At 42.6% G+C, this 13,044-nt stretch overlaps 1 protein-coding gene across 1 annotated transcript in view; it reads right to left on the bottom strand.

Annotated features, from left to right (window-relative positions):
* Window positions 1-13,044, bottom strand: part of rock2a (rho-associated, coiled-coil containing protein kinase 2a) — a 37,268-nt gene that overhangs the window by 709 nt on the left and 23,515 nt on the right. Inside the window, exons 10-30 of the mRNA XM_030771893.1 lie at window positions 12,413-12,620; window positions 12,110-12,245; window positions 11,898-11,989; window positions 11,439-11,685; window positions 10,705-10,811; window positions 10,163-10,322; window positions 9,544-9,704; window positions 9,009-9,193; window positions 8,435-8,504; window positions 8,020-8,123; window positions 7,439-7,625; window positions 7,189-7,282; window positions 6,688-6,782; window positions 6,032-6,223; window positions 5,538-5,706; window positions 4,561-4,631; window positions 4,362-4,450; window positions 4,117-4,195; window positions 3,724-3,985; window positions 3,158-3,371; window positions 1-313 (exon numbers count right to left, since the gene is read on the bottom strand). The exon at window positions 1-313 is cut by the window's left edge and continues 709 nt beyond it. Of these exons, the coding sequence (XP_030627753.1) occupies window positions 310-313; window positions 3,158-3,371; window positions 3,724-3,985; window positions 4,117-4,195; window positions 4,362-4,450; window positions 4,561-4,631; window positions 5,538-5,706; window positions 6,032-6,223; window positions 6,688-6,782; window positions 7,189-7,282; window positions 7,439-7,625; window positions 8,020-8,123; window positions 8,435-8,504; window positions 9,009-9,193; window positions 9,544-9,704; window positions 10,163-10,322; window positions 10,705-10,811; window positions 11,439-11,685; window positions 11,898-11,989; window positions 12,110-12,245; window positions 12,413-12,620 (2,926 nt within the window). The 3' untranslated portion in view covers window positions 1-309. The remainder of the gene's footprint in view (window positions 314-3,157; window positions 3,372-3,723; window positions 3,986-4,116; window positions 4,196-4,361; window positions 4,451-4,560; window positions 4,632-5,537; window positions 5,707-6,031; window positions 6,224-6,687; window positions 6,783-7,188; window positions 7,283-7,438; window positions 7,626-8,019; window positions 8,124-8,434; window positions 8,505-9,008; window positions 9,194-9,543; window positions 9,705-10,162; window positions 10,323-10,704; window positions 10,812-11,438; window positions 11,686-11,897; window positions 11,990-12,109; window positions 12,246-12,412; window positions 12,621-13,044) is intronic.

Here is a 13,044-nt window from a genome sequence, read left to right as displayed (position 1 = left end):
TTCACACCCATCCATGTTCTGAATCGGTTTACAGAAGAAGGCTTGAAATGATACTGGATCTGTGGTTTGGAGAGAATGTCTTGCAGTTTGTTGAAGACTTTTGGTAGAGTTCTCCTAGTGGAAGTAAATATTTTGTGAGCTCAGAAGAGCAACAAAGATCCTTCTAAAAGATGTTTCAGTAACAAGTACTTGGTGTCTTTTTTTGGATTAGCCAAATTTTTGTAAAACTTAGTGACAAAAGTCTTTTGTTGGTGTGGAAGAAGGAAACACAGAACCACCATGTAGTTTCACCACATCCCCACAGTGAGGTTAACTAGAGAAAAAGAAAGGATGGGAAAGACAGAGAGAAAGGGATAGTTAGTTTTACCACAACTGAAACGTTATCCCAACGACCCAACAAACCTATCCAGACAGACACCATCAATTAGCATGTAACATTACGCTGGTTTATATGGTTACCTAAATGTAGAGCAAGACCAGCTTTACCAATTCTGCTCCCTGTTTGTAATGGTTAGAGGCAGAACCTTGTTATGGATCCACAGTTATCTGCATAACACGGCTCAAACCACACAGCATGCATTCCAAAACTTTCAGAACCACACCACTCCACATCAGGGCTATAGATCACAAACATTTATTGCAAAATGAACTAATTACTACAAATTACAATACTGTTATGTTACACATTCTTCTTTAGTTCTATATTTTAACATAAGATACTGGTCTGGTTGTAGATAAAAAAAGTGGACTCAATAAGCATACAAAAACATTTTCAAACAAATACAAAAATAATAACAACGACAACAACAACAACAACAAAAAAAAATCATGATCTGTTGAGATGGCCATTGCTGGAGTCTTCCCGTCTCATCTTTGGGTCATCTGAGCTGAGAGGACTGGAGCAAAAGTGGGGAAAGTCAAAAGGTCAAAGAAGCAAAGAGCAGCAAATGGGAAAAATTGTTCCAGCTTGGCCAGATACGGCCTAACCACCCACAGACGTAGCGTCTTTTTCACAACTGAGATCAGGAAAAGAACTCTGTTTTATTGACATGGGACACTTTATACAAATCAAGTTCGCTTCATTCTTGACTACCGCTTGAATACCTTTGGCCAATGGATCAGGAGGTTCCTTTAATATACAGGTTCTGAAACTAATTATGCACAGAACCATGGGCAAAATGTGAATATCTAGCACCTTGTATTTGCTTGAGATTATCCGTTTTGCTTGGAAAAAGACAGACCCCATCTTAGTTATTCCAATTTTCAGAAAATCACATCACAAATTTTAGTCAGGGATGAAGATCCTGATCTCAGGTTGCATTAAAAAGAGCTGATTCATTCAATCAGGTGTCAAACTGCCTGAAAAAAAAAAAACGAAACAAAACAGACGGACATGCTAGCGTCTGATGTCAAGGCAACCAAATACCACTGCACACCAACTTGCATTATTCAAGCTGCATTACCCTGATATCATCCAACAAACTCCTCAGAAATCAAACCCATCATCATAATCAACATTATCCACATCATCCAGAGCCCAGTGCCAGTCCTGCAGAGCCACATCCAGCCACCTGCTGCACAGAGAGGAAGATAAGCTGAGAGAGAAGAAGGAGGAGGAGGCTTCCAGGCCAAACAGGAGGAAAAAAAATCATCTCTGATACGATCCAGTGGGAGGCAAGCAGCAGCTTAAAAACAGCCCCTGCACTAGAAGGTGTGTGTTTTTTTTTTAAATACATTATAGGCCTTTCACAACTCAAGTATCAAATAACTGATATTTTTGATGACCTTCAGGGGAGAGCATAAGGTTCATTAGAGTTTTTTATCACACATAACAGCTTGGTAAGGGACGAAAGAGACTTTCAGTGTGCCAGTTCACTCTAGAGGTTTTTGAAGGTCTTATTTAGGGTTTTAACTTATGACACAATACTTGGCAAGCATTCCAAGCCTGACATAGTAGAGTCACTCTAGTGCAATTATAGATGTATTTCTCCATGGTTTTTAAGTGCAAAATAATCAGTAACTGAACTAATATACAGTATCGTCATAACTCCCATCCAATCTCAGGGAACTTTGTCTGACAGGACTAATGCTCTCCATGCATATATCTTATGACATCTCAAATGATCCCAACTTCAAAATCCAGACCTAGATTACGCCAACTCATTTTGAGAGCTGCCCTGTTCCCTGTGCCCTTAAGAAGCGTTTGCATTGCCCAGAAGATTTCAGCCAGGTGTGAACTGAGGAGTAAATCTGCCTGTAGTGCATGGCTTAAGGACCTCCTCTTTCTTGTCCATATGGTCTTTGTGGCATTTGATTTGGCAACGTCGACACTCCAGCGCTACTGGCGGCTTGAACATGTTCCACAGAGGTTTGGTGCAGGCCTCACAGTTGGTGGGAAAGTGGTAGAGAGTGGGGATAAACTCATGACCCTTGTGGCAGATGTGGATGGACTTCTCTGGAGGCTCCTTGGGCTCCTGAGATACGTGTGCTGCCCTGCGTGTCATACATAGCAGTGCTCTCATTCATAAAGCAGCTTCTAATCCATGTCATGTCTTAATAGCTGCTTTGGATGTATTTAACTGACTAGTGAGAGACATAAGAGAAAAATGATTAAGACATGAGATGGATATGGTTGCCAGGCTAGAGGTGCTTGTGAGTGTAAGCCCGTTAGTTAAGGGTTAGGCTCAGCTGTATCTCAGTTTCTCATTAGAAAGTACGCAGAATAACCAGTGTCTGGAACAGCACTGAAGAAAGGAACTGGGCATCACCTGTAGCGTGTCTTGCACGCTACCAATTTAAATTATTGCTGGATTCTCTTTTAACAAAAAAGAGAAGCTACAACATAAAATATTTTTAGCTTTAGTTTACATTACATCATCCTTTTGCTGTGTGCAATGCTTCTTTGCAACCACCAAAAATGGAGCTCTTGATGTTTCAAGATGTTTTTCTTGGTTAAAAAAAACGAGCTGAAGTCACTGGGCATAATGTAACGCAGCGACAAGGCTCGAATACCTGGAATACCAGCCGGCATGAAACACAGCCTTGTTCCTAGCGCTTTTTTTTTTTTTTTTTTTTTAATGGAAAAAGGAGGGAGAATGAAGAATTGGCATGAACATGAGTATCAGACCTGTAGGCATTTTCCATGCCCGTCTCTCACCTGGGTTTGCTGGGGGGCAGCTGTCGGCTAGGCCTCCTCATGGACTGGCTGGGCTGCACTCTGACGGGTGCACGAGGTGAGGAGCGGTGTTGCGGTTCTGGGGCAGGAGGCTTTTTGGGGATCTTCTTGATGAGTCGGCTCACCCACTTCTGCTGTTCCTCCTGAGAGGCAGCTAGCAGCAACAGGTTCTTCGCCGTGGACACGTCGTAATTGACTAGAGTGTGAAAACGGGGACATAAGGAGGGTAAACACGCAGCATCCTGTCTGTCCGACATATGCGAATGTCTAGTTGCGAAGCGCGCATTACAAAACCCAGTTACCTATTTTTCAATTACTCCCAGAAACTGTTGAAGCGACGCTTCTTAAAGATATTTTTTTTGACTTGTTTACTCACACTTCTAAGCGCCACAAATACAGGCCTAACATCTCCTTTGAGATACTATTATATTTTCAGACTACATACATACATACATATGTATGTATTTTTACACACAGACAACATACATATACAAATACAAACGCTCTTACATCCTGACTCTTATTGGTATCATTTAGCACTAGCCTACCTCTGCAGGGAGCAATGACCTCTTCCTTCTTGTCCATATGGTCTTTGTGGCATTTGATATGACAGCGGCGACACTCCAGGGCAGGAGGCGGCTTGAACATGTTCCACAGAGGTTTGGTGCAGGCCTCACAGTTGGTGGGAAAGTGGTAGAGGGTGGGAATAAACTCATGACCTTTATGGCAGATGTAGCTGGATTTCTCTCCTGCAGGCAAGGGCTCCAACTCCTGCTCCTTTTTACTCTCTCCTTCATTGGCATACAGGATCTGAGCAGGAGGAAGCAATCGTAGGGCACGAGATGAACAAACAGGCAGCTGATGATGTGGTTGAAACGTTCACGAAATCACCATTAGTAAGAGAAAATTCAAGATGTGGGACGGTGTTTTCCTCTCTTTACCTGGAATATCCTGGGAATCTCCTTGGCATCAGCCCGGTATACATCAGTTTGGGTGACTGATCGCACATGAAAGAGTTTACTGTTTCGCGAGAGAGAGAGAGAGAGAGAGAGAGAGAGAGGGAGAGAGAGAGAGAGAGAGAGGCAAACACACACACAAAGACATTGAAGTATGGCAGAGATGAACGAACATATGATTACATATGTGCCAGAGTTTGATTTCATTTGTGTGAGTATTTGCTACTCACTCTATATCCAGCACCATGTATGGATTGGACAGTTCTTTGTCCTGTTCACTGTTGTAGAACAAAATCTTCTTACTGCTAACCACAACATACTGCAGGGGAGAAGACCAGAGAAAATGGACATTTAGTGCCATACCTGTACAATAGTTTGTAACTTCACATTGTCTAACAGATTTTTTTTTTTTTTTTAAATAAAGGACACCTTTTTCTCCCATCCAAAGCGTTTGGTGTTATTCCGCACTGGTAGAGACAGCCAGCCCTCTAGCCTGGTCTCTGAGAATGCAAATAATAAGGTTCAGTACCTCAGCACCAGTCAGAAACATCAAGTTCACATACAAAATCAACTCTGAGGGGAAATTTTCTTGAGAGTGGAAAACTGTGCTAAAGACTGCATCATCCACCTGAATAATAAGTGCCTTGAAAAAAAAAAAGAGAAAAAAAAGATTGTTTGATGTATACTAAAAAACATAGCTGTTGTCAGCACATGCGAAAACCAGTAGCACGGTTGGCATACGACTACTACAGTATAATTATCTTTACTGATTTAAGCTTAGTTAGAACACCAAGCTTCCGACTTGATTTGAACTAACAAAACCGATATCATCTTTATGAGTGACCTGGTCTCAAAGTATTTAATGGTACAAATACTTATTACCAGTAAGTGCAAAGTATTAATCCAAGCTCAGGAGAGTGACAGAACTGCAATGTAAATTTACAAAGAAGAACAAGGGTCATGCTCTTCACACCATGCAGGTCACCTGTGACACAAAGTTACCAGGAGAAGTGGGGTGGAAAGGTTCAGGTCAAAGGTCAAAGTGGAGCAGTTTGCTGATGCAAAGAAGGGAGAGTGTAGACAGATAGGTCTCAGAAGAAAGGAGAAAGCCCCAAAGGAAGAAAGGTATGAGAAAGGATGGAAACGGGGGGAGAAAGGTGAAGAAGTAACAGATCTCTGATAAAATGAGAAGAAAAAAAAAAAAAACAACAACAACAAAAAACAAAAAAAACAAATGTAAAGCACAGAGAGACAGTTCGGTATGCTTGGCAAATAAACGCATTATGCTAATATGACTACTTCAAAGCATACTGTTAACTGTATAACGAAAACATTAAAAACACAAAAGTACAGCAGAACTGAAAAAGATGTGAAAGAAAAGACAGAACTGAAAACTTGTGTTGTACCTAGATGAGGGTCGTCACTGTCAAAGTCAGGGCCGCTGCCGATGCTGGTGGAGTCCAGTGAATGGACGTTGAGGGAGTTGAGGAGGCCGCGTAACTGCTCAATGTCACTGTCTTTACTGTCCAATGCCATCTGCAGCTCGATGCGCACCTGAGACTCATCCGCTAGTTGCTGTACACACACACACACACACACACACACACACACATATATGTTGTCAATGACAGTCAATAAGAATACATTTAGAATTATAGTTAAGAGGGTAACGGAGGTTCAAAGTGTGATTTATGATGGTAACACAGTAAATTGAGTTTGGGAATAGCTAAAGGAAAAAAAAAAAAAAATCTGTGTGCCAAGTATGCAGAAGCATTTATATCCGTTTGGGTGAAGTGGGTAACATGCCATTGATGCCTGTCTGATCCCTGTCTGATATGTGATATTAGAGCTGGTGAAGGGGGCATGTGTGGTGGTGGCAGTGGTTTAGGGCAGTACTAACCGCCTGCATTTCGTTGATCTCTTTCTGGTATTTGATGATGGTGCTATTGAGTTTCTCTTTCTCTGAGCGGAGTTCCAGCTGCAGCCTCCTGTTCTCTTTCTCTTTCCGCCGAACATCTGTGTCGTTGCCACGGCGACTTCCACCGCCACGTACTTCCCTCCTATTCATGATCTCAGCGAGCTTGTTTACCGCCTAAACCATTCATGCACAAAACAATCAATACTCAAACTTTAATTTATGTGGGTTTTTTTTTTAGCTGTTTAGCAACTTGTCAGCCTCTTACAAATGTATAAGACAGCAAAGAGTACCTTCCTTTTCTGTGCTTGAGGAAAAAATGAATCGAATTCAACAACACTATGATAATCACTACATGAAGCTGATGCTGCACTGTGTTACAACAAAATGAATGAACTTATTTGAATCTGCTCCTATAGCACTAATAAATGAATAGCGCTATAGAATATATCTGAGTGAAGCTGGGAGTCAGTTGTGTGATCACGGTGCACAACTCTCCTCCTCTAAAGTCTTGACAAAAAAAAGGCAACATTAGCAATATTCCATACATCATTGGGAACAGTTGCATATAAACACAGCGGAGAGGTGTGTGTGAATGAAATGCATGATATATCTGTCTGCTGGTGCTCGAACTACTGTACCTGAGTTTTGAGAGTTCGCTCAGACTGCAGCTGCTTCTCAAAGCTAAACTTCATCTGAGCCAGCTGCTGCTCATCTTCTTTCAACCTGTGTAGGTCTAATTAAAAAAAATGATACAAATTAAAAAAAAAGAGTCTAAAGATCATAAAAAAACAAAACAAAAAACCAACCAAAAAACAAACACATTGGTAGAAAAATGAACATTGTCTACCAACATTTCACACAATAATAAACATCATCTATATTCAGAGCAGGTGTCTTCATGTTAAGTTTAACTAAGAAACATGGTTTGGAACAAAGGCCTTCTCAGACCAGAGTTGTATCCATGATGAGCAAGTTTTTTTTTTGTTTTTTTTTTTTCAGTTAGCAAGAGGACTTGAGCCAAAAACCAAAAGTAGGACAACATGCTAAGCAAATTCCTACTGCATTCCTGACTTCTGGCTCATGTTCTTGAACAAACTGAAATGTTAGCTTTGTGTAATACTCATTTCAGAGTGTCTTACCTTCCTGAATCTCCCTCAATTTGTTGTTCAGCTCCTCCTTCTCATTCGCCAGGTTGGCCACGTCACTCGTCAAGGTGCGATTAGCCTCCTCTAACTGTTTGGGATGAAAGACAACCGTGTTGAGACTACACAAAGCCTTTACAACTAACTTGAGACCAGCGAGATCTCTGCACTCTCTCTCTCTCTCTCTCTCATTTCTCTCACTCTCAAATCCACCCTTTCTGTGCTCTCTTCCCCCCTCTTTACTCACTGAGCTGATGGTGGTGTCTTTCTCGCTGAGCTCCTGCCGGTGTCTAGCCATCATCTCCTTGATCTCCAGCTCCTTCATAATCTTCTCTTTCTCAAGGTCAGAATACTGCTCCTCAGCGATGGAACGCGCCAGCTGCTCCGAGTCTGCCTTTGTCAGCGTAATCTCTAGCTGGGCTGCCAACGAGTCCCTAAACGGAGGAAAAAAATTGACAGATGAAAAAACGAATGAGATTTAGACATGTAAAACTGAGTCACAACAGAGCACAGCGCAGGAAATAGCAGGCTTTTAATGACCCATTTATCATTAAAGTGAAGCGATAGGAAATAGAAAAAAAAAAAACGTTCTGTCAGCAAGGAATACCTTTTTTTTTTTTCTGTGCTTGAGAATTTAGGAAAAATGAATCGAATTCAACGACGCTATGATAATCACAATGTCAAGGCGACGCTGCACCATGTTACAACGAAATGAATGAACATATCTGAATCTGCTCGGTGTAATAAATGAATAGTGCTATAGAGTGCTATAATGGAGTGTAGTATCTGAGTGAAGTCAGGACTTGGCTGCGTGAACATGGTGCACACCTCTCCTCCTGCAGTTCCTGTAGATTCTGCTGCATCTCCTTGTAAAGCTTATTCCTCTCCTCACACTCCTCCTTCAGCTCCCGCACCTGAGTTTTATACAGTGTCTGCAACACACACACACACACACACACACACACACACACAAACTCATGATTGATTTTAGGAAAAGAAAAACACCTTTATACATATTTTGGAGATTTTAAGGCGAAGGCGATGTCCTGTGCTCTTCCTGGAATTCAATTCTGAGGAGCCTACTAATGGGCAGTGTCGAATATACAGGGGAATTTCCCTTCACTTTGCATTGAGATGCGTCCAAGTTTTATTCATTTTTGGTTCCTCGGGGGAAAACTGCGTGACTCAGTGTATGGTAATATAATTAATCTCCCTCTGATAACGATAACAGATGAGGACTTACTGAAAAATACTGTTCAGCCTCCAGCTGATCCTGCAGTTCCTTCATTTGCCCATCTGATTCCTGTCGCTCCCTATGAACACACACACACACACGCACACACACACACATACATATATGTAAAATGGTCCCGACAAACTCTCGCATTCCAGCATCACCCGAGAGATCCAACAGACGTTGATCACACACATATGCCCATAGTGAGGCATCTCACTACAGGCATGCTGTTCTGCACGGTTCTCAGTTCATAAGTTCTAATAAGTTCATAATTCAATATGCCAGCCATGAAGGTAAACATGTAATGCACACGCTGGGCAAAATATGTGCAGCTGTTACGATGGTGAACAAAAAACGGCATGGGATGGTTAAAGTAAAAATAGCATTACGTTGCTCAAACTATTGTTATACTCTGTTATAGTGAGATGGATCTACCAAAGAGGTCGCCATAGCGAATGCACCGCTATGTTGAATACACAATTTGTGAGTAGAATATGCTTCTACAAAGTAGGTTTTTACACTTTGTAAGACCTTTTATGCATGTTCTAAAGGTAAAGCTTGGACAGCTCTGTAGACATACTTGCGTAACTCCTGGTTCTGCTTCTCCAGACTGCGTTTGATGTCCAGCAGGTGGTTGGTCTCCTGTTTGAGTTGCTTCTCTGATGTGCGCAGGGAGTTGAGCTGCTGGCTCTGAGCCTTCAGGTCGTTCTGCGTCAGAGTGCGTTTCTGTATCTCCTGCTCAATCTTCAGAGTTAGGTTTTTCACCTGAAAGAGGAGTGGGAGGAAGCAAGAAGGGAGAACAGATCAGAGAAACTCAAACACGGAATAAATAGTGGATGCTGGAAATGGTAACCGACTACAGAGACAGAGAGTTATTGGACGGGAAGTGCGATTTTGTGAATAACACAATCAAATTATCAGTATAAATTATCGATATAAAAAAAAAAAAAAAAAAAAACAGTCGGATACCACTGTCAAATCTAATGTTTCCTCTCTGCCTCTCCAGTGTTTAGTCTCCGTCTCTGCTGTTCTTTTTCTTTCTGTCTGAACTATCCAGACTTCAAGGGTCTTCATTCTTTTTTTGACACAGACGCTCGTTTATCAGACAAACGTACCTCCTCAGTGAGCCTGTCCTTGTGCCGACGCACTTCCTCAAGCTTCTGCAGTGCCTGTTTGTAGTCACAGTCCAGCATGGAGCTCTGCTTCTCCAGCTCCAACAGCTTATTCTCCACCCGCATCTTAGATGCTCTCTCCTCCTGCAGCTTCTGCTCCAACTCTGCAAGGAGACGGAGAGAGAGAGAGAGAGAGACAGAGAGAGGTGAACTCCAGCACTCCTGTTCTTCAGTATTTTACTGAGTTTCTACGACATTATCTGAAGGAGTGATTTCGTTCTTTTTGAGACGGCTAGGCATTTCATATTTTTGTTTACAGCCAGTCGAGGACTTGACGATTAGCCTGGATTGAAAGCCAGTGTTTTTAAAGCAAAACCATTTAACCAAAATTCTAATCCCTAAAAATAAAACCTCCAAAAGCTTCTAATTCGTAGTTCTCCCTTGCATATAATCCACTGAACGCATTAAGATTACTTACTTTCATCTTAATGGCAAAAACTCTAGCCTCTCACCCTTACACCACGAAAGGCTGGATACACAGTGAGTCTCTATGATCTTACAACGACACAACACACCATATCTCAAATCTGTAAAAGCGTCCCTACAGTGCATTACTCCTTACCCTTCATGGCCTCAGACTTGGCTCCCTCAATGGACTCGCTGATCTTGTTCTTGTCGGCTAGGCGGGCTTTGGTGGCTTTGTGTGCTGCTTCCTCCTGCTCCAGCCCTTGCTGAAGCACTTTGAGCTTATATGTCATGTCAATCTCCTTATTGCTCTTCTCCTATTGGACAGAAAAAATAAAGAGATGGGAAAAGGTTGAGGGAGATGTCACCAGCAAGGGCACCAAATGGTAGAAGGTGTCTTGATTGAAGAAAAACCTCAAGAGGCATTACAGTTATTGAGGTTAGAGACAAAGGCCTATATAACGCAGAGAATAATAATAATGATAATAATAATAATTCTCAGTGTGATTTTTTTAAATGATAACGATTTATATGACTAAAGTGTCCTCTTCTTTACTCACTTATCCTTGAAATGGATTTGGGTTACAGGTCATCTTTTTCAGTGACTTGGGGTTGTGGCAGCATTCAGAATGCTAGTGTTGAAACTGAGTAGATGAGGGGAATAAAAAGAGGGGAGATATGAAAAAGAGAGATGTTTACCTTCTCCAGGTCAGTGAGTTTCTCCTGTAGCTGTCTCTTCTCAGTCTCGGCTTTGGACAGAGCCAGTCTTGCCTCCTTCACCTCACCTTCCAGCCCAGAGATACGCGCTAGAGAGAGAGAGAGAGAGAGAGAGAGAAAATATTCTTGTGAATCTAAAGGAACCCCCCATTTACTTCCACAGAGACCCATTCATAGTCATAAACACTCACGTAATTGCTATAAAATAGCTGCTCATTTGAAACCCACAGCTACAAACCCACCCAGTCATCTATATGCCCATTCATACCCATAACCCTGGTCCCACACACTCAGACTGGGTAACACTTCAATATTTCTTTCTTTCTTTGATATCTTGAAAAGGATGTAGAAGAGAGGTCTTCAGCTAAAGACACTTTGCTTGTGAAAACAAGTTACATGATAGTGTATGATGAAGCCTGAAGTAATGGCTTAAATGCATCAGATTCACTGATAGAACTGCGGATAAATGAAACCCAATATAAGGAGAATGATCATCTATTTTATCGAGTACAGTCACTGCATCTGCGGCTTTCCTCCACTGTAAGCGTGTGCTGTCGTATCAGATGCTTTAAAACGTGCAGTTATCGCTTTATCCCATTTTTAAGCGGTGGCATTCATGGAAGTGTTGCATCAGCTGAGCCTAGTTTTATGAAATCTTCATAACGAACTCAGAGTGCGCTCAGAGACCCTCCAACGCCCGTGACCCCCACGCGTACCCTGCAGGTCCGAGATGGTCTCGGAGCCCTGGCTGCGGTCGCGTTTCTCGGCGTCCAGGGCCGCTTGCAGACTGATGAAGTCTTTCTCCAGTTTGAGCTTGCCATTCTCCAGCAGGCAGCACTTGTCCTGCAGCTCCCGCACAGTACCCTCCAGCTGCTGCGTTTGCTTTGAGCTCTCCGTCTGCGCTTTCCGCAACCTCGTGGCAGCCTCCGACTCCGCCCGCAGCAAGGCGTTTGCCTCATCCAGCTGGCATAGGAAGGGGGACGAGAGATAGAGAGAGAGAGAGGGAGAAAGAAAGGAGGAAGGAAGGAAAATTGCAGAGAAAACGTATTGAAAGAGAGACTGATGAGATGTGAGTTATATGAGACTAACTATAGGGGTGCCGGGTTTTTTTTTTTTTTTGTTCTTAACATTTGGCGGTTTGTGAAGAACACAGTCATACATGCACACGCTCACACCTGTCTCTGCAGTTGAATGTTCTTTTCGTTGGAGATATGGGAGTTTTGGTTTTTTTTCTTCATCTCATCCAGCTGGTCTCTCAAGCTGTTGACTGTGAAAGAGCAGAATAGGATAGTGAGAAGGGTCCTGACAGGATGAAGGCATGGAACAAAATGCGTGTGCACAGTGTGTTTTCTTTAGTTAGTCTGTGTGTGTGTGTGTGTGATTTTACCCTCATTCTCCAAGTAGCGCTTTTTGTCTGCTTCATTCTCTGCCTTCCGGTGGCTTTCTACACTCTTGTGCTGCAGCAGGGCTTTCTCTCTCTCCAGCTGCCTTAGAGACGACTCCAGTGCCTTCCTGCTGCTCATCTGCAACGCACAGACACAGCTCTGACAGAGCTCTAACACTCTTACAATATCCCTACCTGCTCAACACCAGCCCCCCCCAGCAGCACTCTCACTTTCACTCACTATGTACACACACACACACACACATACATACAAACACAAACACACACACACATCTTCCTCCTCACCTCTTCGTCCAGTTCTTTTGAGATCTTGTCCAGACGGGCAGTGGCGGTTCGGCACTTGTGCTCCAGCTCGTCCTTGGCCTGCATCTCGGCGCTTAGCTGCTCCTCTAAGACACGTAGCTTCTGCTGCAGCTCTGCGGACTGTCCATGACACACACACACACACACACACACAGAGAGAGAGTTATGCTTCCATCTCTGTGAACAGCCTCTTGGGAAAACACTTTCTATAAAGGGTCTAGCTCAAGTCCTTCTTCTTAACAATATATACTCAAAGGGGACATGCGTGTGTGTGTGTGTGTGTTGTAATGTGTGTTACGGAGGTAATGAAGGTGGGAGAGAAATGAATTATTTTCTTGTGAAAGGCTTCTGAGGAGATTATAGAAGAGAAATCATTGGACTGGATCATCAGTTTAGATGCGAAACTGTCTCAATACGCTGGCAGTAGGACTGGAGGAAGAAAAAAAAAGACTTACCACAGAACTGTCCTGTAGAGAGAGAGAGAGAGAGAGAAAGATGAAGAGAGTTATTAAATTAGGAAAGAATTAGTCGTCATACCAGCAAGGTTTTTTTGTTTCGGGATTAGCCTACAGTTAAGCGACTTTCCTTAAGGCTCATTTGAGCGACGTTAAGAA

Source organism: Chanos chanos, chromosome 4, assembly GCF_902362185.1.
Source record: "Chanos chanos chromosome 4, fChaCha1.1, whole genome shotgun sequence".
In the NCBI taxonomy this organism is placed as follows: Eukaryota; Metazoa; Chordata; class Actinopteri; order Gonorynchiformes; family Chanidae; genus Chanos; species Chanos chanos.
The sequence above is the reverse complement of the archived record's forward strand: the minus strand, read 5'-3'. Positions and strand labels throughout refer to the sequence as shown.